At 40.8% G+C, this 25,882-nt stretch overlaps 1 protein-coding gene and 1 long non-coding RNA gene across 7 annotated transcripts in view; one reads left to right on the top strand and one right to left on the bottom strand.

Annotated features, from left to right (window-relative positions):
• The window catches only part of tshz3a (teashirt zinc finger homeobox 3a), a 24,495-nt gene extending 23,199 nt beyond the window's left edge, over positions 1 to 1,296 (bottom strand). For all 3 annotated transcript variants that reach the window (XM_061822541.1, XM_061822543.1, XM_061822540.1), the window contains exon 1: positions 813 to 1,296. Coding sequence is in view for 1 of the 3 variants with exons in the window: in XM_061822540.1 (XP_061678524.1) it covers positions 813 to 852 (40 nt within the window). In the remaining 2 variants the exon portion in view is untranslated. The remainder of the gene's footprint in view (positions 1 to 812) is intronic.
• LOC133502119 (uncharacterized) lies at positions 1,197 to 25,882 on the top strand. 4 transcript variants are annotated; one of them, XR_009795367.1, is made up of 5 exons: positions 4,645 to 4,751; positions 16,949 to 17,033; positions 21,281 to 21,428; positions 21,502 to 21,964; positions 24,104 to 25,882. It is a non-coding gene; the product is annotated as an uncharacterized LOC133502119 (long non-coding RNA). The 4 variants fall into 4 exon arrangements; XR_009795366.1 differs by lacking the exon at positions 24,104 to 25,882 and having other exon boundaries at positions 21,502 to 21,729; positions 21,801 to 24,084; XR_009795368.1 differs by lacking the exons at positions 4,645 to 4,751; positions 24,104 to 25,882 and adding an exon at positions 1,197 to 1,326 and having other exon boundaries at positions 21,502 to 24,084.

Genomic DNA, 25,882 nt, shown 5'->3' with positions numbered 1-25,882 from the left:
GGAGAACATCCAAAAGCCAAAGCAGGAAGGCGAGATTCTGAATTCAAACCCTCAACCTCAGAACGGTGAGACGAAAGTGCGAACCAAAAACCCACTTCTCTGTCCAAAAAGAATGCAACTCGTTCAAAATGAAAAAGAAAAGGTTTTCCTTGTACTTGATCACAGAACTTTAATTAAATGTGAATTTCTTTATGTTTATGATTGCTTAAAATGGGAGTCGGGGCCTATAGCGCCACCTGTTGTCTTAAAGGAAAATCAAGAATGTGTAGATCTAGCCTCGGTGAGAAACCTCTCTCTCTCCCCTCACTTTTTTTTGTTAGTCACTTCACCATCAGTGAATGTACTCGTGGGGAGGCAAAAAAAAAAAAGTACACAGATCCTTTGAAAGTGGTTTAAACGTGACGTCATGGGCCTCCAGCACATGGTGGGAAGTGATTTTCTGATCCAAATTCGGAGGGATCACATCAAAGCCGCGTGACAGCCAATCAATCAACCGTCAAATCGGACATGGCAACTGTCGATTATGGCTCCTTCCAGCCCACGAAACCCCCATTGTCTGCTCCAAAATTGTTTATCTTACCCAGAGAGAGAGAGAGAGAGAGAGAGAGAGAGAGAAAGAGAGAGAGAGAGAGAGAGCACAGATACGACTTTGTTGTTTAGCTTGTAGAAAGAAGTTATGTCTATAACGCTATTATGACACACAAGAATGGTAAAGACGCGCAATAAGTCATCGATAGCGGACTAAAAAGTTAAATTAAAAACAAGGCGAGGCGCTTGAAGGCTATTTTGACACATGCGTGCTACGTACGTACCTGGCGCGCGCTTGGGCGCCTCTTGTTTCCTCCGTGGCATTTGTGACCGTATTTGTGGGGATTTCCGCCAAACTCCTCCTTTTTTTTCTCCTCCACACTCGACAAAGCCACTCGCCGTTTTCGGAAAGATCCACCTTCTGCTCAGAGAGAAAGCTTCACGCCTGGGCACAACATCGAGGAGTCCGCCGGAGAGCAGAAAGTCATCATCACGCTTGTTTGCGTGTGGATGTGCTCGAGGATCTCTCCTACGCACGCGCACGGACGCGCTCGGACACACGACAACACGCGCACAGTCCGCGTCCAAGCCGCTCGGCCGCCCGCTCTGCTAAAAAAGCAAACTTGGGCTGAAGAAGAGAGACGATCGCGTCACTCAAAGTGGGAGAATGGGCAAACCCACCGCCCCGTTAACTCTTTACTTGTCAGAGCGAGCAGCGAGACGACGCCAGAGGACGCCTCCCCTTTCTCTTTCCCCCTTTCTCATTTCCACAAGTATCCTCCTACCTCTGCCGGACGCGTAAGTCACATCGCCATTATTAGAATTATCTTTATTTTTCTAAATTGCATTTGTATGTTTTACACAACATCCATCACCATGATAAAACAACCTCATGATGCAACAAAAATCTGGAATGATTCGAATGAAAATCATAATTATGACTCGTATTGTGACACATTTCAGCTTTTGAAAAAAAAAAGGAGTTGTATTCAAGTGCTCTAGAATAATATTTAAACTTGGAATGAGTGACTTCAGTCTTGGGCAGCGAGGTGAAAAAGTCTTGAGCATAAAGTGCAACCTAAAAAATATACTCAACTCTCGAAGTACAGCATGAAAATAATAATAATAATAATAATAATGACCACCATCAAAATACAGTAGGTCTACGTGTTCCCAGGTTTTGTTTTCCTAAAAAGTGCATTTTATATGATTATAAATCATCGTAATATGCACAGTTTGATCACCACCAAAACTGTGCTATAAGCTGTAATCCACAACTTCTTTTTCAGAAAGTAATTTTCACGTAGTTCAGTATTAGAGAAAGGAAAAGTAAAGCAAATGTATTTGTATGGCGCATTTCATACACGAGGTAACTCAATGTGCTAACTCAATGTGCTTTACATGATTAAAGAATTTGAAAACAAAAAGACAAAACATTTAAAATGGGATAAAAACAATAAAATGACAAACACTATATTAAAAAAAGACAATTAAAACGGCATACAGTGCAAGTAATATGATGAAAAAAAGTGTATATATTCTGAAAAGCATGAGAAAAAAGAAGAGTTTTCAACCTAGATTTAAAAACATTCACACTTGGGGCTAACCTCTCCTCTGTTGGCAACTTATTCCATTTGTGTGCAGCATAATAGCTAAATGCTCCTTCAGAAGATAACACAATGATGAGTAAGCTATTCAGCTCATCTACCAGCTTGCCTGTATCATATTTTTTTTTATATTTAGTGAATAGTTTATTCATTTCCCACGCTGGCACAGTTGGTGGCATACGGCAAATGACACCATCTAAATGACAGCAAGGACAATGTCGGGTGTGCTTCAAAACACTAAAATTGTTGTACAATGACATAAGGACCACAAAATACCAATGTCATATTAAAGTGTCAGCTCTGTTCTTTTGGTGTAATGTAAAATTTGAGTGTAGGGTGCACAGAAGTTGCATACTACGGCTTGAAAATAATAATAATAATAATAATGATAATAATAACAATAATAATAATAATAGTAATAATAATAATAATAATAATGACTTGATTAAAATGTATTACATGTACGTATTGTTGCATAAAACATTTTTACCTAAATAAAAGCTTCAAATAGAATCATTTGCAAAAATTAAATGCGCAAGTTTTGTGCTAAAAAGTGAAATATAACTGAATTGTCTTGGAAGTGATTATTTGGAGTACCACCAGAGGGAGCCTGATACTACTACAGGTACTAGTGCAAAACTGAACATCACTAATGTGGAAGTTGCATCTTCTTCTGTGCTTGCTTGGGGTTTCTTCAAGTACTCCACCTTCTTCCCTCATTTTAAAACACGCATTTTTGATTCATTAGACAAGAGTCTAAATTGTCCATAGATACGAATGTGGCTGTGATTGGTTGTTTCTGTACATGTGCCCTCTAATTGACTGGAGACCAGCTCAAGATGTACAAGCCCCTTGCCTAAAGTCAGCTATGAGGATAAGTGGTTTAGAAAATGGATAGAGGGACTTTAATTCTTGAGCAGTTTAAATTTTAACCGAAGAAAACACATTCATGTAAGGGAATAAATCATCTCTGTGGTAGACACACACACCAGTCGCCGTCAATATACTGTATAATATGATAATAATAATGACTATAGGAGGTACAGTGGGGCAACTGGTAAGAGCTTCGGCCTCACAGTTCTGAGCACTGGGGTTCAAATCCTGGCCCTGCCTGTGTGGAGTTTGTGTGTTCTCCCCATGCCTGTGTGAGTTTTCTCCGAGCACATCCCAAATACATGCATTGATTGGAGACTCTAAATTGTCCCTCGGTGTGATTGTGAGTCCGACTGTTGTCTGTCTCCATGTGCCCTACGATTGGCTGGAAACCAGTTCAGGGTGTACCCCGGCTCCTGCCCGATGACAACTTGGATTGGCTCCAGCACTCCCGTGACCCTCGTGAACGTCAGTGGTACAGAAAATAGATGGATGAATGGAATAATGACTATAATACTTTCTGTATTCGTACGGCAGCAGCAGCTCATCTGTCAGGACATGGGCTTTGGAATTTTTGGGTTCAAGTCCTGCTGTACATGAAAATGTACACAGGGCAAGTAAAGTAAACAGGTAGTTGGTGCATACTGTCAAGGCACTGAGCAAGGCACCATTCCCACAACTCAGCTCAAGTGTTGCAGTGCTGTTTGCATGCCTTTTTCTGTCATATTCCTGTATTCTTGTCTTGTTCCATTTTTGTGCCTAATTTATTGCTTGGGTGTGCTACCTGCTTGGTACCTATCGTCTATGACAATTAACGGGGTCTTTTGGTGCAGTAGAAGTGGAACGACATTGCCTTATTTTTGAATTTCATTGCTTGCTTCTATTGACGGGTCCTTCCTGTGGCCAACCTTATTCAGTTATTGCATAAAACATTATTTTTACTTGTATTTGTTGTTTTAACCATGTATTTCATTTGGATGGAATCATGAGTACTTCTCTGTTTTCTGTGAGTTGATCTGATCTTTTCAGTTCCCGGAGACATTTGTTTGTTGCCGCTTGATGCGTTTGGTATTCGTTCTTATTCTGAAACCTTTGATTTTTGCTTTTGTTGTATTCTGTCTGCGGTATTTCACGTGTTTCACACTCTTTTTAATTCATTAAATGCTGTTTTGCTTTCTGTAGTCTGGAATATGCTTTGTAGTCAAATTTTGTGGTATGTGGTTACATACTACTGAACACTTGAACTCTGAACCCCCCTCCTTGGATGCGCGTGGGTAACCTGGATCTCTGTGTGTGTGCAAGACAAGATTTACAGCAAAGTGTAAGTTCAATATTCCCTTGAGGGGTTATAATGAGGATCATAAATTAATTAATTAAATGACATGACCATGTGACTTTAAAAATACATCTACAGACAAGACAAATGTCTTCAATGAGTTCTTTTTTGTAACCTCACTCATTGTCAGCCTAATAAAGGATGATCTTTTTTTTTTTTTTTGCATTTACCTGAAAATCAGGCCAACGAAAAGCTCCCATTTGTGGAGGAAAAATGATGTCAAAAGCCCCTCTGAAGAGCCATCCTGCTGAAAAGCAAACATGCATGATATCCTTTACCCCCTTACTTAATGTGAGCTGTTAAATGTTGGCTTTCATCACAGTAAAAGCATCACTTCTCCATATATCCATGTTAGGGAGAGATCAAAGTCAGTTCAAGGAAGCACCGTCTCAACTTGTGCTGCTGAGGTAATGAGAGTTTTTCATTAATTTTCTCTCTTTTTCTTTTTCCTTGGACCAGCAGTATCTCAGGAGGCCAAGTAACGCTACCAATCACTCTTTGAGCCTCTGTCTCTGTGGGGGGTTTCTTTTACTGACCTTTAGTAGGAAAAAAAACTACACATTAATAGCAAAATGCTCAATTCAGCATGCACATTACACGCAAGTAGACACATTAGACACAGACTAAAGAATTACTGTAGCTCACTTGAGCGCACAAAATGAGTGGGACAGGAATTAGGTTTGTTTCTGACCAGGGCTTGGCTGTGGCCCAGTCTGGGTCGCTGTCACTTTAACAACATGAAGTTACAACCCAAATGGGATGTCAGGGGTTAGCAGGGTTTCTAAAGAGAACTATGTGAATATATTTCCTCCTATGGACTTGCCCCCATCATGACCTCCCCCGGGAACAGGACGTAACCATAGTGATTGGCATCTTTACAGTCAAATTAAAACATCTCGGAACTGGTTGAAAGCAGGAGAAAGCAGCTTCTCCAAAATTAGTGAGCCCTCGCCATGACAGAAAGTAGCAGGGACACGGTGTTATCCGGGGACTGGATCGATTAACCCATAAATAGTAGACGGCCTCTGCACAGCATCTCTCCTGGCTTACACTGTAAATGGAAGTTATCACAATGGCATCAGTCTTGCTTTCCCGTCTGCATGAAATATAACATTACACAAGATATAAAGAAAAGCTTTATGTGCAGCATTTATACTTAAGTTACTCCACAACAAAAGTGCTTACCGCTAAGTATTTTAGCAGCGGAAACTAACAAAACCCTTTCTCAGTTGAAACTCAGCCGTCATAACATTTATTCAGTAAGTGTCTCATTAGATTGTTCTGATGTCATTCCTGCGCTGTTTGCATGATAGATGGGGTTTATCACGACATATAGTGCATCAAACGGACAATTTCTCTGTGTTCATAGCCTTTTTGAGCCAGTAAAATTATAAATGTCTGAATGGAAGAACATGTGATGGTGAATTAAAGAAAGTGTTACGGCACAATTACCAAAAAAATCTATTGACAATCGCTACATCAAAGACAAATTTCTCATTTTACATTGAGTTCAGCATACTGTAATTCATATCTGAATTGTGAATTTACCTTTATACATCAGACTCAGGGGGGATTCCTGTGGTTTGGATTAACAATGTATCAAATAGGTCATGTCATATATACTGTATTTTGAAAATGTGATGTTAATCCTCTCTCATTTAATGGTGTTGTGAGAAGATTTTTATCGGCCACTACGAATTTTCATGGGCGCCGCCATTTTGGCGAGTCACATGACCTACCTGCGCGCAAACAAAGGCTCGATTACGATGGGACACAATTATGGGCAGCGCTGATTTCTCTGACTTATCCTCATCTGATGAAGAAATAGCAGTATTTGTTGATCAGGAAGACGGAGGAATACTTCCATACAAATTTGAACCTGCGACTGCAAATAATGTTGAATATTCGGATGGTTCTTTGGACGGGAATGACGCGGAGTCTGACAAGCCAGCTACGGCAGAGGGCAGCGAGGGAGTGAGCGAGCTCCGCTGTCGCTCCGCGTGTGAGCTCTGGGGGTGGGCCACGAGCGAACTCGCGAGCTCCGTTGACTGGCCGCGAGTGAGCTCCAGTAGCGGGTTGCGAGCGAGCTCCGGCAGCAGGCCGCGAGCTAGCTCCGGGGGCCTTTGTTCGTCCGAAGAACCATCCCGAAATGTATTATATATATTATTTACTGCCACAGGTTCAAATCTGTACAGAAGTTTTCATCCGTCTTCCACATCAACCGATGCTGGCATTCCTTCATCAGAATCAGCTTAAATCAGATGAGGGTAAATCAGAGAAATCAGCGCTGGCTATAATTATGTCCCATCGTAATCAAGCCTTTGTTTGCGCGGCTATTACGTCACATCCGCGCAGGTAGGTCATGTGACTCGCCAAAATGGCGGCGCCCATGAAAATTCGTAGTTGCCGATAAAAATCTTCTTACAACACCATTAAATGAGAGAGGATTAACATCACATTTTCAAAATACAGTACATATGACATGACCTATTTGATACATTGTTATCGCACACGTAGTTCATGTGACTTGCCAAAGTGGTGGTGCCCATGAAAATTCTATAATTATTACTTATCTTTATTATTACTTACTCTATACTAGATTTGTTGGTCTTACAGTTGACATCTGAGCTTCGACCTTTCATTCTTTTGCCAAGGACCCCTGTAAAAACATTGTGTTGTTGATTTTTTTTGCGTCGCGTTCATGTAAAGGAAGTATTGTGCCCTGTAAAAAGCAGCAATATTTTGCAATAGATCAATTTTAGCTGCCAAAAGTTGCAGTAGAGTGAAAGTGTCTTTTCAATTTCACACACCACAATGTTGATATCAACCCCAGCAAAATCTATGGAAAGATATTTTTCATGTTGATTATAAACACATTTTCTAACATTTACTTGCATTGATGGCTTTCAAGGTCAAAATATCCATTTGAGGCACAGTGGACAAATAGTTACCACACTGACCTCACAAAATCAGGGTTGCATCTTCTCTCTGTGCCTGTGTCGGATTTCACCGGGTTTTTCCCAAATTCCCAAAACATGCATGGTAGGTTCATTGATGAGTCGAAATTGCCTGTCAATTTGAATGTGAGCACGAGTGATTGATTGTTTACCAGTTCAACCTGTACCTCAATTTAGCCCGGTCTTAGCTGGCTTGCAACCCTAGTGAGGATAAACTGTACACAAAATGGATGGTTGGATATCGATGTTGACTGGGAGGGTTAGCAGTGAATGAAATAATCTTCACATTTAGAGGCTCGTCAGGATGGTACAACTGCATCTGAGATTTTATTTCAGAAATAAGTCCCATTTCTCATTTGCTGTTAAAAAAAAACCAGACTGACTTGACTACGAGGATATTTTTTGCATACATAAATTATGACAGTGCCCTAGGTCTCTGGGTACTGCGTATCACCGGCATCAAACTGGTGAGCCAGGCCCCATCATTTAATGTGGAAACAAAAGCATCCTTCGTTTCTTGCAAAAATATAAATACTGCTAATTATCTTCTATTGTAATAAGTTACAACATTGGGATCTTAAAAGCATTTTCTGCTACCAATCCCATTTTCAAAAGAAAAATAACTGTTTTTATAGGCTCCTGATTTCAAAACTAGTAATACATCAATTTCTAGCATATGTGTAATTACAGGAGGCAATAATTCATTCATATGGCTCTACAGTCATAATTGTCCTCCGAGGGAACTGATAAGTAGGATGTGGACCCTGACAAAAAAGAATTTGACACCTCTGCACACGGAGCGCTGAGATTTATCACAACTCTTAAGGCTATAACATATCATTGTGACCTGTATTTTCGCATTGGTTGGCCCGAGATGACTCTGCAACGATATAATCAGTGGCATGTTTGTATTTATAAGGCAATTTTGAATCTGCTTCCATTTTACCTTTGTGATTATATCAGTCTGAGAAATGTCGGAACGTATACTTCAGTTCGTACAGTTCGGTTACTGATTCACAAGACCAATTTTTGCTGTAAGTTTGAAATGGGAAAAAAAATTGTTTTAAATATACAGCTCTTTCTGCCTTGAACCAATTGGGGGAGGAATTGGGCCCAAGGGAGCGGGTCTCTTTAATTTGTTTTTGAAAGTATATTAAATGGATTGGATAATTATGCAACAAGTTGAAAATGCTTTGATGGCTTGTCTTTTTTTTTTTATATGTTGATGGTGTGCTGATGCCCCGGAACAGGACATTCTTCTAAAGATTTTTAATCACAATGAGACTTTCTTAGTTCCATAATTCAAAGAGAAAAAAAATAAATGAACCAATTACATAAAATGGGGCTTCGAAATCGCGAAAAATCAAACGTCTCTGCTCTCAGACATTGTGGGCGTCTGCTGAGTGATCTGGCACAATGCGCTGCTTTATTGTCAGTCAAATACCACACATCTTTCTGATGGCTTCATGTTATAACTGCAAAAATATAACCGCTTCATATCTTTGGTGATTGGAAAATTTCCCATTGGGTTGTTGCAAGGCATTCCTATCCGTGACAACGTGCGCCAGCCTCCGACCTGATGTTCGGCAGGCGAACGGGTGGGGGTGGGGGTAGGGTCACCCACTTGCTTGGAGATGATGCACATGTATGTCATTCCACATAACATAGTCACTTCGGAAAATAGTTAACGGTTTATTAAGCATGTCACTCATACAGACATTAGAGTACATACTTATTGCTAGTTAGAAATCCCACAATGCTTTGTGTTTCAACAAATTATGGTAGCTTGAATAACACAAAATTCACAACACTTTAAATACTGATACCGAGCCGTTATGTAAATTGTGGCTGGAATCCAGGAAGGTTACTTTTCTGGGGTGCAGGCATACATAGCTAGTTAATAGTACAATGAAATCAGCGAACTAATTGTAACTAAGTAACGTGCAGTTGCTCCGGACAACCACCAATGTGCAAGCAAAGTGCACAGTTCTGATGTAATGGGGCAAAGCAACACATATAGTTGACACCCAAATGCATCACTGAGCACCGTTTTAGCCACACCTTCCAAAGAAATCAGGTAAATTGAAACAGTGGAATACAGTTGAACACGATATCTCTGCAACTGAGTACTAGTACTACAGAGTTATCAGCAATTATCAGTAAATGTGAATAATGTATGAAGAAATAAATCTTTTACGGGGTTTTTAAAAGACTGACGCAGACAGATGTGTCCGAAAGGGTACATCCAAGTAAGTAAGTAAGTAGTTAAAATACAGTGAAGAAAATAAGTATTACGACCCATCGGTACGAAGGAGGTATTCGGTCCAAAGTCGGGGATCAGGCAGACAATCAAGTGGAGCGGCGGTAGTCAAGACGTCGGGCGTAGAGAACAGGTACACGGGCAGGCAGGGGTCAGTACACGGGAGATTGATCAGAGAAGGCAGGAGTATCAAAGATGTCAAGCTTACGGGGTCGGTCGGAGGTCGGTACACCAGGGTTCACGATCAAGAATACGGGAGTGCAGGAACGGGGCATGCGTTGCGATGATTTGGCGAAGACCAGTCCCCCTGGGTCCTATAAATACCGCGATGAATCAGCGAGAATAAGGTGCAGGTGTGCACCTCCTAATCAGCGCCGGTGTGTTCGAACCCGCTCAGCCAGGGCTAGATTGGCAGGACCGTGACAATAAGTATTTGAACACCCTGCTATATTGCAGGTTTTCCCACTTAGAAGTCATGGAGGGGTCTGCAAATGTCATTATAGGTGCATGTCCACTGTGAGAGAGATAATCTAAAAAGAAAAATCCAGAAATCACAATGTATGATTTATTTGTGCGCTACAGCTGCAAATAAGTATTTGAACACGTAAATAAAACAATGTTAATATTTGGTACAGGAGCCTTTCTTTGCAATTATAGAGGTCAGACGTTTCCTGCAGTTGTTCACCAGGTTTGCACACACTGCAGGAGGGATTTTGGCCCACACCTCCACACAGATCTTCTCTAGATCAGACAGGTTTCTGGGCTGTCGCTGAGAAACACGGAGTTTTAGCTCCCTCCAAAGATTTTCTATTGGGTTTAGGTCTGGAAACAAGCTAGGCCACGCCAGAACTTGGATTTGCTTCTTACGGAGCTACTCCCTGGTTTTCCTGGCTCTGTGCTTCGGGTCATTGTCATGTTGAAAGATCCAGCCACAACCCATCTTCAATGCTCTGATTGAAGGAAAGAGTTTGTTCCCCAAAATCTCACAATACATGGCTGCTGTCATCCTCTCCTTAATACAGTGCAGTCGTCAAGTGCCATGTGTAGAAAAACACCCCCAAAGCATGATGCTCCAACCCCCATGCTTGACAGTAGGGATGGTGTTCTTGGAATGGAACTCATCAGTTGTCTTCCAAACACTTTTAGTGGAATTATGGCCAAAAAGTTCAATTTTGGACTCATCTGACCACAAACCTTTCTCCCATGACTCCTCTGTATCATTCAAATGGTCATTGGCAAACTTAAAACGGGCCATGACATGTGCTAGTTTAAGCAGGGGAACCTTCCGTGCCATGCATGATTTCAAACAATGACGTCTTCGTGTATTAGTAACAGTAACCTTGTAAACGGTGGTCCCAGCTCTTTTCAGGTCATTGACCAAGTCCTGTCGTGTAGTTCTGGGCTGATTCCTCACCTTTCTAACGATCACTAAGACCCCACGAGGTGATATTTGTATGGGGCTCCACTCCGATTTAGATTCACCGTCATGTTTAGCGTCTTCCATTTTCTAATGATTTCTCCAATGGGGGACCTTTTTTCACCAAGCTGCTTGGAAATTTCTCTGTAGCCCTTTCCAGCTGTGTGGAGTTGTACAATTTTGTGTCTGGTGTCTTTGGACAGCTCTTTGGTCTTGGCCATGTTACAAGTTAGAGTCTTACTGGTTGTATGGGGTGGACAGGTGTCTTTATGTAGCTAACGACCTCACACAGGTGTATCTGATTCAGGATAATACATGGAGTGGAGGTGGACTTTTAAAGGCGAACTAACATGTCTTTGAGAGTCAGAATTCTAGACAGGTCTTCAAATAATTATTTGCAGCTGTATCACACAAATAAATCGTTAAAAAAATCATACATTGTGATTTCTGGACTTTTCTTTTTAGATTATCTCTCTCACAGTCGACATGCACCTACGATGACAATTTCAGACCCCTCCATGATTTTTAAGTGAGAGAACTTGCAATATAGCAGGGTGTTCAAATACTTATTTTCTTCACTGTATGGCCAATAGGTGCATGATGCAATATGAAGTGATGACATGTTCCCAAGACCTTCTGCCAGTTTCTTTTCACTGTATTTTATGTTTATAGCAGGTGTTTTACTTTTGTTGTTTCAGAAGATGCAGTTTAGTACATGTCGGCGGTCAGTATATGTCATAACCAGAACGCTAGGGCGGACCCAAATGCACGACTTGGTAGGCAGGAAGGCAGTTTAAGGAAGATCTGTATTCGTTCCAATGTCCAATGCCGGGGAGTCAGTCAGAGCGAGCAGTAGTATCAGGAGCGTCAAGCTTACGGGGTTGGTCCGAGGACAGGCCGAGGTCGGTACAAAGGGGTTCAGGATCAGGAATGCGGAGGTGCGGGAACGAGGCATGGATGGGAACAATCTGGCAAAGCCAGACCGTCCGCTGGGTCCTATATATAGTAGGGTTCATTATAGCTGATGAGGCGCAGGTGTGCGCCTCCGAATAACGCAGGTGTGCAGGGGAACTACAGAGCCAGGGGTGGACCGGTAGGACCATGACAGTATATTTCAATGTTGCGACACTTACAAAGATGGCTGCCACCCTTTTGTGTGTTACACTATTCTCGATGGCTTTGGCACATATCTTAAACAAATCAGATTTGGAAGAGGCCTTTTTATGATCCGAGAACATCTGATTTAATGCATTTTCCTCTTTATTCTATTGTGACACATTCAACTTGTGAGACATCAGAGCTAAAAAGTGTAACCTCTTAAATCCAACCTTAAATGGCCTCTTTAGGGCAAGGCCACCCAGCATTCAGATATCTAAAGACAAAATTGATCATTAGTGTTATGTTGGGAATGTACATTATCTTGAACATTTAACTGAAAGTAAGTATTTTAAAAAAACAGCAAATTTGACATAGTCTTCACCTCACTTGCGTCTGGCTAAATTTGTTCATCTGTATTTTAGTCTTGTTGTCGCGTTAGGTTGTTATCTGTGTATTCATGGGGGTATGTTGATGTGGGTGTGGGTATGTAACGAGAAGAGTGATTGCTCCTCTCGTGCCTAGGAGGTGCAATAGGGACCGGGGCTGTGTCTTTGGGCAGCCGTATGGATGGCTTGAGGAGGTCTCCATCATTCATAATGCGCACTCCTACATTTAGAATTGATCTTATAAAGAAGCAGGGTGGCAGTAGCACTTCATCAGTCTTTCCCAACCACAAATCACTCTGAGGTGCCCCCAAAGGGGGAAGAGTTGACACCATTGTCAGCGCAGTGGTCTGCGCAGACAACAGGAGGGGCAGGGCAGGAACTCTCGCTCATATCAAGGGCCAAAATGTCCAGTGAAAGACGAAAAGTAATTTAGTGGTGCAAAGATAATTGTTGTAGTTTTTGTGATGTTAATTAAAAAAAAAAAACACACTAAGACACACAGTATTACTTCATCTGACATTAAAGCTAAATCAGTCCGAGTGATGAACTATACACAGAGAAACGTCTAATTTGGGATGTCCTGAAATCAAACAAATAAGAATCTGGGTCCATTGTTCTTTTTCTTTTAACAAATCGGATGAACTGCACACATTTCATGTATCCTCACTTGATAGATCTATATGCTGCTAAAGGTTTTACGATGGTGACAACTGATCCAACAAATCTATTTCAATTCTATTAATTTCCTCTGGGGGAAATTTTTTTTTTTTCCGAATCCGAACAAGCTAGAGGTCAAAGAGTGGTCTGAAATGAATTGTCTGTCAGAGGTTCCATTGCAGTAGCTTTTTGTCATTGTTTGAAGCAAATGCATGTCTTTACTTTTACCTCACTAAAGTGAATAATGCACCCAAACGGCAGACAGTTACGTCAAACAGGTTTAATAAAGTATGCATAATTAAAGCTACCTTTACTCATAGTGTTTAATAAATGCCTCTCCGCCTATTAATACACCAGGTAATTCATTTGTAAAAATCTGCTATGAATGGCACAGACTAATTTCCACTAGGTAAAGTGAATCGGTGAGATGAAGATCTTTGCCTTTGGCCTCAGCTTTTTGTCGTTCCGCTCATCTTACATTAAGAAGCAAGCGTCTCCTGCTGCTGCACCGTTTGGACTTTTGTCATTGATCTTCATTCTAAAATAATCTCTTATCATTCCTCATTGTGAGCCTGCAGAGAAACCTTTTCCATATCCCAATTCATTAGCTTCACTCTGAAAATAGAACAGCTCAGGGAAAGGTGGACATGCGATGCAGGCTTCGCAGTGGGCACCTTTAAAATATGTCCTCCAATCCACCTTAAACACTCATGATATTCTTAAAGCTTTTGCATATTTCATGAACTACTCCATAAAGCATTACTTTGATACTGTAACGTCTTTACATGCCTGCTGGTTTTCACCCGTCCCCCTTGTTATGAAGCTCTACACTTCACATTTGTGCGGAGGTCTCTATTAAAGAACTTCAACATTCCCACAGTGAGGGGGTCAGACTGTGAAAAGGTCTCTTTAACATTTCTCAATGCTTCTCAGCAGAGTCAGCACGCAAGTCTTTCTCCGTCCAGTCCGCAGGCGAAGAGATACAGGACAAAGGACATTTTTGTTCATCTTTAGCAAATTATTTGGAAAAAATTCCGATTTGCTTTCTCCTTTAGGGTGGGCAGATGACACCGCACCATTTCAATTAGCACACCTCCGATTGTAGAGGTGAAGTCAGATAATTGATCACGTCTCTCTCCGCTTCTCTTGCCCAAAAGACCCTGTTAAAATATTCAGGTAGATTATGAATGGTTACATACCTATCTATATATAGCCACTTTATTGACAGTATTACATTTGTATGGCATCAAGGTGAGGGGTTTAATTTAAGACTACTGCAGACCTGGTCTGAATATTTAGCAAAAGACTGATTAAGGTAACATTGAATTATACGATTACGCTGTTCACTGGAAACTAGCGTTATACAGGATGTGAACTGGAGATTTGTGATCGTGGACAATTCTTAACATCTGAGTGTCTACTAATTGCGGACGACCTTGTGGGTGAAATTCCAAGCTACGTCTGGCGCATTGGTCCTGTGATATGCTGTCAGTGCGTCTGACTCTCAACATGCCTTTGATAGGCTGATCTCTCTCTTTGCCCTTCCCGCTCAGACGGCTAACATAAAAGGATGTTTATGATGGACGGGCAGCTTTTTTAAAGCGAGGCGTCACACCGCGCTTGATGGGAGGGATCCGAATCAAGATGGCTGTGATGTGACAAGACCGACAGGAACATCCTTCTCATCATGTCAAAATGTCAAGAAGCGGGAGTCTTAGCAGAAAAGACAGTATCGTCAGTCTCCCAAGTGAAGCAAGAATTGCAAAGAGGGTGTCATTTCTGGAGTACCTGGGCTGATTTCTTTTTCTCTTTTTTTACGCTCAAGGTGATCACTAAGTGGCAGTCAGGAAGATCAGAAAGAAATTTGCAGCTTGTCAACAACAGCTCAGATCTGACCGAAGACCTTGCTTAGCTCGACTGGCTTGGATCATTCATATAAAGGTTGCTTTCACCTTGAAAGAGCCACCAGACCAGAAAGTTCTTATTTCTATGATTTGTCAATGCTGTGATTTGTAAAGCTATCCACTGGGTCCTATTATTACTTCCACATGTGGAGCATTATTATTCATTTTCTTAATGATTCCATCATTTTTAAATCACTTATTGAGCTCACAACTTGGTGTTAAAGCAACAAAAATTATTTATCAAGAGCTGCATTCCCGTTTGACTTTTCCCACTGTCTTGTTCAAGCATGGTGACACCAGTTCACAAAAATGTAAGAGAAAATTCCCATTAAAAGATGAATGGGATTTAGGCCCTTCTCAGCAAAAATGAGCTTTAGTTCATGGAACATGTTTTATGAAGCCTGCAAATGACCAAATAATCGTGGTTTACTTGAAAGTCCTCTCACAAGTTCAGATATTATTCCTGTCTTAGAGTATAATTCACGGTATTCTGTTGCTTGGAGGAGAAATACTGCTTAGTCTCAGCTACTGCTGATGTAAGTGATGTCAAAACCTTTGATTTAATTGGTTGGATTTAGAGAAAATTATTTTTGTCCAGCGAGCGCACCTTTTTCAATAGGCTACAGCTTCTCTCCCTATAAACTAAACCAACAAAAAAAAAAATCATGAAAAATTAAACATAGATGCTTTGCTGTTTGTCTATGAATAAAGAAGTGAGGTGTCCATTTGAATTTGAATGTTGTAAAAAAAATAATAATCTGCATAAATTTACACCAATTAAAAACGCGACTCTGCCTTCTCTCTAGCCTCCCTGCCTCTTATCCCGGTTGTAATTAGCCTTTGACCATCCAGCACTCGCACGGACATCGACACTGAAGGACGGACATCGTTTCAGCAGTTGATTTGTCACAGAAATTTCCAATTATGCTTAAAATCTTGAGGGCAGTGCTCTTCATTTATGACATTATGGAGTACATTAAGCAATATTATCACTTAAGAAGGGTTAGGGAAGTGTCAGTGCAGAGTCTGGCTTTGGCCGCCATGCCAACTCCATTTGCCAGGGTTTTACAGCATGCCCCCGTGACACTGCCATGTGTGGAGAACCACTATAAGCTGGTGATGGGCAGTAAGTCCTTTGCCTATTGGGACTGATCAGAATTCATATTAGCACGTTTGCACACTGATGCACAGCCCGTCACTCCAGGTGCCAAAGGGTCCCTCTGGAGTCAGTCACTCACAGGGTGGGAGTATTTTCATCCATCTGGGCACAAATATAATTGTTGTAATATGCAACATTGACTGGAGTTTAGAAGTATATTTTGTAAATTAATAAGTTTCTTTCGGCTTGTCCCTTTCGGGGTCGCCACAGCGTGTCATCTCAGATGAACGCACATATGTTTGGCACAATTTTTACGCCGGATGCCCTTCCTGACGCAACCCTTCTCAGGGAGTGGAGGCCCCAGTGGGATACGAACCCACAACCCCTGGTTTATCAAACCAGTGCTCTAACCACTGAGCTACAGGGCCTCCTGTAAATGAAAATGATGATTACATTTTTTTTTTTTACAAAAAATCAAAACTATTTCTACTGTAGATGTCTATGCTTGTGGTTTATACTTGTTTATTGAAGTAGAGCAGAAATTCAGCTTTGATGGATTCAATGTTTTGGGTATCTCAGGGTGTCCAAATCTTTTACTCCGAGGACCACATAGAGAAAAAAAAATGCACATGATGCATAAAATAAAATGAATCCAGGTCTAGATATGCTAAGCAATTAAGTATCGCTATTTTTACATATTCTATGTAACCAAGGAATTGCTTAGTTTACTATCGGTATGTCTTAGAATTTTATAGTGAAACTTATTATTCTCACAACATTTCCCCAATTTTTTTGTAACCTTATATATTTTTTCTTTTCTTTTCAGTGTGCCCCTGAACTTGAAACACTAATGTGGGTTCTGTCACGGACGAGACTCGGGGGTGGACCCAAATGCACGACTCAGGTGAGAGGTAAGCAGTGCGGAATAAGCCTTTATTCGTTCCAATGTCGGTTACCAGGGAGTCAGTCCAAACAAGCAGCAAGATCAGTAACGGCAGGCTTGCGGGGTAGGTCGGGAGACAGGCGTTGGTCGGTACACGGGAGGTAGACGTCAGGAGTACGGTAGTGCGGGAACGAGGCATGAGAGGCAACGATCTAGCAGAGTCTCTGTCGTCCCCCGGGTCCTATATGTACTGGGTCTAATCGGAGGTCATGAGGCGCAGGTGTGACCCTTCCGATTAGACGGCCACACCCAGCCCTGGCTGGAATCCAGGATCATGACAGGTTCACTTTAATTTTATTTTTACGTTGTGCTGTAGGCCAAAAAGTGAGAAGCTGCAGGCTACAAATGTTCGCTTTGGACACCTCTATGTTAGGTAGGACATGAAAAAGCCAAAAAGAATCATCTCTGTATTTGGATTTTCCATGTAAACATTTGACACTAACAAATGACTAGCGAATTACAAATGAATCATTACTCCTTGTCCTATGCTGAAAAAAAAAAGCATCATTTTCAAATTAAAAAAAAAATATATATTATGGCCCTGGTTAAGTCCTAAATTGGGTTTTTCTCTGGTTTCAGATTTTTTTTGCACCAGTGTGCGGGAGAGAGGACGTCGATGCATTTTGCCTGGCGCATTTTAGCAACTGAGTTTCCTCTGTCCAAAGCAATTGCCAAGATGCTTCTTTTTAGTAGTTTAAACTGGTCAATTTTAACCAGGATCTTTTCTACATCATGTCCATGGTCCATTTTGCGCCGTCTTGGAGCCACAAAATGCACAAATCACTACAAACTGGCAACATCAACTTCGAATAAGTCAGCTAGTTGGCTCAGCTGCTTATTAGTAGGACAGGCTAGCTCTCGTCACTCAGATGCAACGATATGTTGAATGAATCTTGCATAACTTCATCCAATTCATCTCCTGGTCGAGGTTACAGACTGTATGGTCCTCATGGCAACAGGAACCCTTGTTCTGCTAAAATTATAATCTCGGGGTAAGGGGTTCTATGTGAAACTACTGTTCTAGATTAACGGTGGCTAAAACTGTGCATATGCGTAAGGCAAAATGCAAGTAAAAAAAAAATGTATTGCTGCTCATGTCAGAATAAAATATGTAGTTTGATTTGTTTTCATTCAAATGCAAAAATTATGATTCACGATTTTTTTTTTTTTCATGAGCAGACTTGTGAGTCAATCCGAATTTTTTTTTGTTCGTAGCACTAATTTATTACATTTTAGTTGTATACAAATTACAACCAAAACCATGATACAAACAATAAACTGTTATTATCACTAAAAGTTTACATTTTTCAAACTGTTCTTCTATTGGATGGTATTAGAATTTGCTAATGTACCACTCCTGCATCGCATTAGATGAGTATGAGAGAGACAATCTTGCTGGTACGTGTGTCTATTACCAGTGTGGACTTGCTCATGATTGGATATTTGCAGAAAATCCATACAGCAAAAGTGCTCTTTCTCTCACACCAGCTGGCCATTGTGTTGTGTGTTTTTTTTTTTTTGTAATTTCAAGAGATTAATGACATTGTCACACACTTGTGAAGCATCCTTAACTAAGATTCAGCAGCATAATGTCCACTCCATCTTTGTTTCCCTTCCCTCACTCAAAATGCGCTCCAATCAGCATTAGCCCATCTTGAATACCTCCCCATTCTGGCTACCGCTGAGCTGTGGTGTGAATGTTTTTTGCCAAACAGATGGAAAAGTGTCACTGTATTGCACACAGACGCACTTGCTTCCCCTTGTGATGATTTTCCAGTTCACATTGACATCCACTCATTCATTACAAACAGAATTTATGCACCAACGTTGTGGATTCCCTTTAAAAACAGATGTCTCCCGCACATCCAATTACCAACACACCAAATTTTCCACTCGCTCGCCAAATCCTCTCTACTTATTGTATTTATCGTCTGCACTGCATCAGGAGTGCACACACAAGCAGCATTTTGTTGTAGGTGTTGCGCTGGTGACCTTGGTGCTCGATAACCTAAATCATATTTTAATATATTCACACAATAATGACATTGGAACTCTCAATTATGAATATTATTGCTGAGAAATGGCTTGGCTGAGGTGAAGGATAAGTCTTATCTTTGCCTGTCAGTGGGAGCATTAGTCACGGTAACGGGTCCTTCAGACCTGTGTTCAGCTTTTCATTGAGCTTTGCAAAGCAGATTTATCACAGATCGCCAGCGGATGTCGACATCCTCGCAGCCACATGTGATGACTGTCTAACTGCTTCGGGATTGTAATTTAAGATCCGGTTGGTTGGCAGGGCGTCTCGAGCCATCAGTGTACCTCGCTAGACCTGATTTCAGCCAGCGTAAAAAAAAAAACATAACTCCATGAAGAAGAGCAACAATAATAAGAGCAATAAAAACACCACGGTTTCTGTGAGCAAACGTATGGACTGACAGTTTGGATTTTTGTGACTAGAGTCCACTTCAACTGTTTGGCATGGAGTGCTTTTGCTCCCCACATATTGTGAATATGCGTGCACCATCCATCCATTTTTTTTCATCCCACTTCTCATTATTTAGGTGGCAAGGGGTCTAGATACTATCCCAGCTCACTTTGACCAGTTAGACGCTGAAGTCATTGCCTGTCAATTAGAAGTCACAAATTTAGAGTCATCAATGAACCTGACATGCATGAATACGAGAGGAAACCGAAGTGTCCAGAAAAACCAGCGCAAGTCTGTGAATAACATACAAATGTGAAGCAGATGTCTTTTAACCACTAGGTTATTGTGCTGCCCCACACGCATGCAAAAAGTGGGAATTCGTGACAAATAATAAAAAAAAAAAGTCTAGGACGCTCATGCTAGTTGTTAAGCTATCTCTTGTTTGACCAAGTGATCTATTGATGTTGTAATCATGGAACATCCATTATTTGTTGAATAAAAATGAAATGTGGTTTAGTAACCTTGTTCACTTGTTATTAAAGTGCTTAAAGTGTTTGTTTTAACCAATTCATTTTACAATGATACATTTCTTTCATTACTTATATGCGTGTCAATGAAGGTTAAAATTCTACTTTATTGCCTGTGTCGTTAATAAAGTTTTCTAAGCATGGAAACACTTGACTGAGCAATCAATTATTTTAAATATAAGGCGGCATAAGTGGTAACACTCGGACATTAAGAAAGACCCATACTGCTGCGCGAGAACAAATGAAACTTCACACACCACATGAAAAACAAAAAAAAAAAACTTTCCATTCAAAGCAAACAAGGCAGAGGAACTAAACGTGTTTTCACTGCTATTGCTCTTTTTTCTCTGCTGCCAAGAAGCCAAACTCAATTTATGTCAAACAAGGTTTAAAGGACCTTGGGATTAAAGCCATAAACTGGCTGCTGTCAGACCTGAAGCTCTGCTAACAATTTAGTGCCAAAGCGACGTTGTTCAATATCATTTCATATTATATCATGTCACCACACGGTGACAGCTACACATCAGCCCAGTCACAGCTGGTTTGCCCTGAAGAACTCCTCCAATGTCGGCTCCAATCGAAGCTCAATCTACTACGCTCCAATCTAAAATGGGAAATCTATCTGAAGTGCTCTGCAGGGAGTCCATCCAGTTTTTTGGTAGCCAATGTGAACAGATTGATTCAGTAATGAAAAGAGATATTTGGATGACACGAGGTGTGGTGTTGAAGTCTTGTCCAGTAATAGGCCTGGCAAAAACTTTACTGTGTGAAGTGGAACTGCTGTAGACAGGTTGTAATTGCACGGTCACCTATGCAAACATTGAGGAATGAGTATGTTGCCCTGTCTGCAGTTTAAATGTTTACAATACCAATTAGGCTGACATTTTTAATGTCCAAACATGTCTATCTTGACTTTTTAAGGAATAATTACACTGTTAACGTTCTGTAGATAATAGTCATACAGAAGACTAAAAATGTCATCTCTCTTACTGTGGTAAGACATTTGTAACGCTTTATAAACATCAACAATTTAAAAAAATAATTTAAAAAATCAGGCAAAATTGATTGTGTACACATTGCAGAAGTTTGCGATTTTATATGTAGCTAGACAGTGCAGTGCAATACGTGCAGCTTATCTGGAATTGGACACAGATATGAAAACTGTACAAAAATTGGGTACATTTAGAAAGCAGATGATTTAGAATGGTGTTTGTATTATTGCCCAGATACTGGACAGACTTTAGCATCCCTACTGTCTGATAGATAAAGCTGTTTGACAGCTTGGAGAACTGGACCCGGAGGCTCCGGTACCCCAGCCCTGAAGGCAGGAGTTTGAAGAGGGTCTGTGAAGAAGGATTGTGAGAGGTGTGCTGTGTCACCAGACATGCTGATGGCTCGTTGGGTGAAGCAGGTGAGATAAATGTCTCTTACTGAGGGAAAGAAGAACCAATGATCTTGTTTGCTGGATTCACTATGCATTGCAGAATCTTCTGGCAGGAGGAAGTGGAGCTTCTGGACCACATAGCAAAGCCATGGTAGAAGGACCATGACGCGGGCCGCGTCAGACTTATTCTTCAATTTGAAGAGGAAGTAGAACCAAGTCTGAGCCTTCTTGGCTGGCCAGCGACATGGTGGTGTCATTCCAGGAGACGGCCTCTCAGGAATGAAGCCCAGGAATTGAAATCATCCTCGCCACAAGAGTGCCATTGATGGTGTGTAGTTGTTACTGCGAACGACTTCTCCTGAAGTTTCCAACCATCTCTTTTGTCTCCCCCACATTTAGGAAAATGTTGCTTTTGCAACACACTACGAGCTGGCTCACCTTTTTCCTGTAGTTGGCCTCTTAATCAAGTCATGAGGCCCACAACTGCTGCGTCGCCCTCAACTTTGATCACGTGAATGGTGTTGTAGGTCGGACACAGTCGTGGGTAAACAGTGTAAAGAGCAGTAGGTTGAGTATGCACCTTTTTGGCATCTCTGTGCTCACCATAATGGACCTTTTGATCGTCGTATTAAAATCCCAATACAACATCAGATGCATCAAGAGATTATTCTTTTTTTTACCCATGTGAGAACAGTTGCATAACCAACATGAATAAGAAAATGTATCACTTATCACAAGGCTAATGTCTTAAACCACATCACAGTCTTATCATATTTGGTTTCACATCCCTGATCAGACACGTGGTTTATAAAGAGCACAGAATAAAACAATCAGTGATGGTTTGTCCCTTCAAGAGAACTATCTTGTATCTAGTATTCAGGCGATTGAGAGCTACAACTGACTGCACTTTGACTAACCATTATTTTCATTTGCAACAACTGGGATTGATTTACTAAAATTAGTCCATTAAATGTTGGGAATGCAGTAATATATTTTGACAATGCCACAGACGTTACATATTCAAATGTCATGTCATGAGAAAGAAAGTGAAGCCATTATTATAAGACAACATTTAACAAGAAAGTTTAAAGGATAAAGACAACCTATTTTTAAGTGGCAAAAAATACATTTTAGAAGGTCATTTTCATTGAATTTGACAGATTTTTACCCCCTTGATTTTATATGGGCAGCATGGTGGATGACTGGTTAGCACATCTGCCTTTTGAGGACTGGGGTTCAAACCCTGGCCTCGCTTGTGTAGCATGGGCATGTTCTAACCGTGCCTGCACGGGTTTTCTCCAGGTACTCCGATTTCCTCCCACATCCCAAAAACATAAAAACATAAAATTGGCCGTAGATGTGAACGTGAGTGCGAATGGTTGTTTGTTTCTATGTACCCTGCTACTGGCTGGCAACCAGTTCAAGGTGTCCCCCGCCACTCGCCGAAGTTATCTGGGATAGGCCTCGGCACACACGAGGATTTTATATGATGAAATGTCTCTCATGATCAACCAGCCAGGCCTAGAGTTGAATTTTCAAAAACGTATGGATGATTTAAAATGCTAACTGATCCTTATGTGGTGGAGCATTGAAAGATATTTCTTTTCATCATGGTAAAGACAAAACTGCATAAAAGTAAATTCATAAACAGAATCATTAAAATCATGTTACACAGTTTAAACATGCTTCTAACACTACAGATTCACGCGTATAAATGTTTGTAACTACTCATTAAACTAATTACACACTTGTATTTATCAAATTGTAATAAAGATAATAATGTAAAACTTCTGAAACTTTGATAATTTAACACATATTCACTCATATCTCAGAAATAACATTGTTTATTGTCCTGCCCTTGCGTGAATTCAAAATGGCTCCCTAATCGTGGCTCTTTAGTCACATGTACTTGTGGTGTATTGCAACAACATAATGAGCCTCTCTTCATTGGGATTAACGGTAAAGACAGTTAAGTGACAAAGAAGGACCATTTGCAAAATAAGGAGGAATAAAAATGCTTACATCTATTAGTGTTACTTTTTTTCATTAATGGAAAAGGTACATTAATCAAGACGAGAAAATCCCTATAGATCAAAAAATTTTATTAGGATCTTCAGATAATACATTGCAAATCAAGAAACTTCCTTCTTTTCAGACATCAAACAGTAAAGACATTTTGGGATTGGAAGTTTTACTTTATAATGTTTTTTTGTTTTTTTTTTACAAAAAAATGACCTTTTGGTGTTTGACAACTGCCAGTATTTCAAATACTAATCAGTAAAATTAATTGATTTTGAAACACTATTCACTGGGTCATGTCTTGATCATTATTGATCAAATTATATAAAAATGATACCTTTACAGGGTTGACAATAACATACACTATAAGAACCGTATTCCCAAAAATCAAATAATGCTCATTTTTGATCGATTAGCGAGTAATCATTGCACCACTGAATATATTTTCAACAATATCAAGTATAATCTGTACATACAGTTGTAAGACATAAATTGCACAATTTGTGCATTTTATTTTGAAGAACTCTCCTTTTATACATACAGGCCTCTCAGTCTTTCAGATGGTCAATAAAAGGTGGAAACCAAAGAAACTGTTCTCGGTCTTGCGCGTCATGACACGGTTACACAGTGTTTGTGTATCTGTCGCTACGTATGAGTCACTGAAAGTAAAACGTCTTCCGCAGGGTGCATGAAAAGTGGTGGGAGGAGAAAAAGGCAGCGGGAAGAGAAGGACAATAGGACGATTTGACCGATGGCAGAGGAGGAGGGCGAAAACCTCCCTGTGTTTGTTTGATGGCTTTTGCAGACATCGCTTCCACAAACGGCCAGGAAATGGATGACAACATCTTTTGCATGACGAGTGTATTTGTGAAGCCTGTCCTCACACAACGGCGTGCCACTTTGAATCATCCTCAAATGCAAGACGTGCGCGCTCAACGGCACACGTATTTGAACACACATGCGTGCACAAAGGGGATTTCACTTCACATTTTCCAGCCTGACATCCAAAAATGTCGCCTGCTGAAGATGGAGGGAGGAGACTCGGGGTCACTTTGTTGAATGCGTTTGTTTCTTAGGCAATTTACAAGTGGAAATAAACGAACAAAAGGAGCTGACACACAATAACCATTCTCAGAAGAGTTTGAATTGTGTGTGGACAAAAGTATAGAGACACCCGACCATTCCAACCACAGGAAGTTACATAAAAAGAAAATCAAACTGAACGGACATACTCTCTGCAGCTATTACTCAGCCCTTCTTTTCTGGAAAGACTTTGTACAAGATTTTGGAGTGTATGGGGTGGATATCATCCCTCTCGAGCCATCGTGTTACTGTGCCAGAGTGCTTTACTTGTCCTAATAATCCCATGAACTACATTTGGGTGTGGCTTTATCCCCCTTGTAAGATCACGCAAGGTAATGAGGTCTCAGGATAGGGACCAGACAAAGAATGGCACAAACTAACTCCTATGATTTAGATTATCCTCAAAGGGCACAGGTCACCTTGGCCTCCTCTTTGTGCTCAGGACTTGATGGCGGGTACAACCTGAAGAGGAAATGCGGGTCTCCCTTACCTTGGGTTCATCACTCATATCAAAAGACAAAGGGTGTTGGTTGAATGTGGAGACCATGAGGATCCACTGATTGACTATAGAAACTATCTCTAAGGATGCAGAACATCTACTCTCTGGGAAGGAAGGAACTGGAGCAGGTGTGGGAGGTAAAGAGGTTCCTCCTGGAAATAGTCAGGCTCACTTGGGTGCACATTTTAGGCTCTGGAACTCATTCTTTTGAAAAGGATTTGACTCTGGCAAGATGGTGAACATGTGTGAACATATTTATTTGTCCCTCACCTTGGTCTCAGTAGGCTGCAATGCACCCCTGTGGAAAGGAAGGGCGCCTCCCTGTCCCTTCAGGTTTGGGGACAGTTCCTGACTGCCCGTATCTTCACTATTCAGATTTCTATCCATTTCCTGCTCAGTGTTAATGACATTTACAACCTCATAAAACTTCAAACTTATCAACAACGAAATTGTATTGTGTTTTTTTCCTCCATGGTTTGCATTTGTGGTTCTCTTCGATTTGACATTGGAGCAGATCACTTCTATTTCCTTTTATTTTCAATTTTGTGTTGATCAGATTTTTGCAGTCTCTGCTATATCTTTGTCTCCCCATGTTCCTATTAGCATCATAATCGGAACAATAAATTCATAAACACACATTTGATATCTTGGAATATCATATAGGTATTCATCGATTTATAGACATTTGTCAGGTTTACCCTTCTGATATACGCATACTCATACTTTACTCTATTTGTACATGCATGAATACATACTTGAGCGTCTTCTTCTCCTGACACTCCCTGCATTGTCTGTTATCTTGCTTAATGTCGCACTTTGGCTCCAAGCAAATCTCACATTCATGATATTAAATAGTCCCCCCCACCATTTGAATGTAATA

Source organism: Syngnathoides biaculeatus, chromosome 6, assembly GCF_019802595.1.
Source record: "Syngnathoides biaculeatus isolate LvHL_M chromosome 6, ASM1980259v1, whole genome shotgun sequence".
Taxonomy (NCBI): Eukaryota; Metazoa; Chordata; class Actinopteri; order Syngnathiformes; family Syngnathidae; genus Syngnathoides; species Syngnathoides biaculeatus.
Note: the sequence above shows the minus strand (reverse complement) of the source record. Positions and strands in the feature narration are given on the sequence as shown.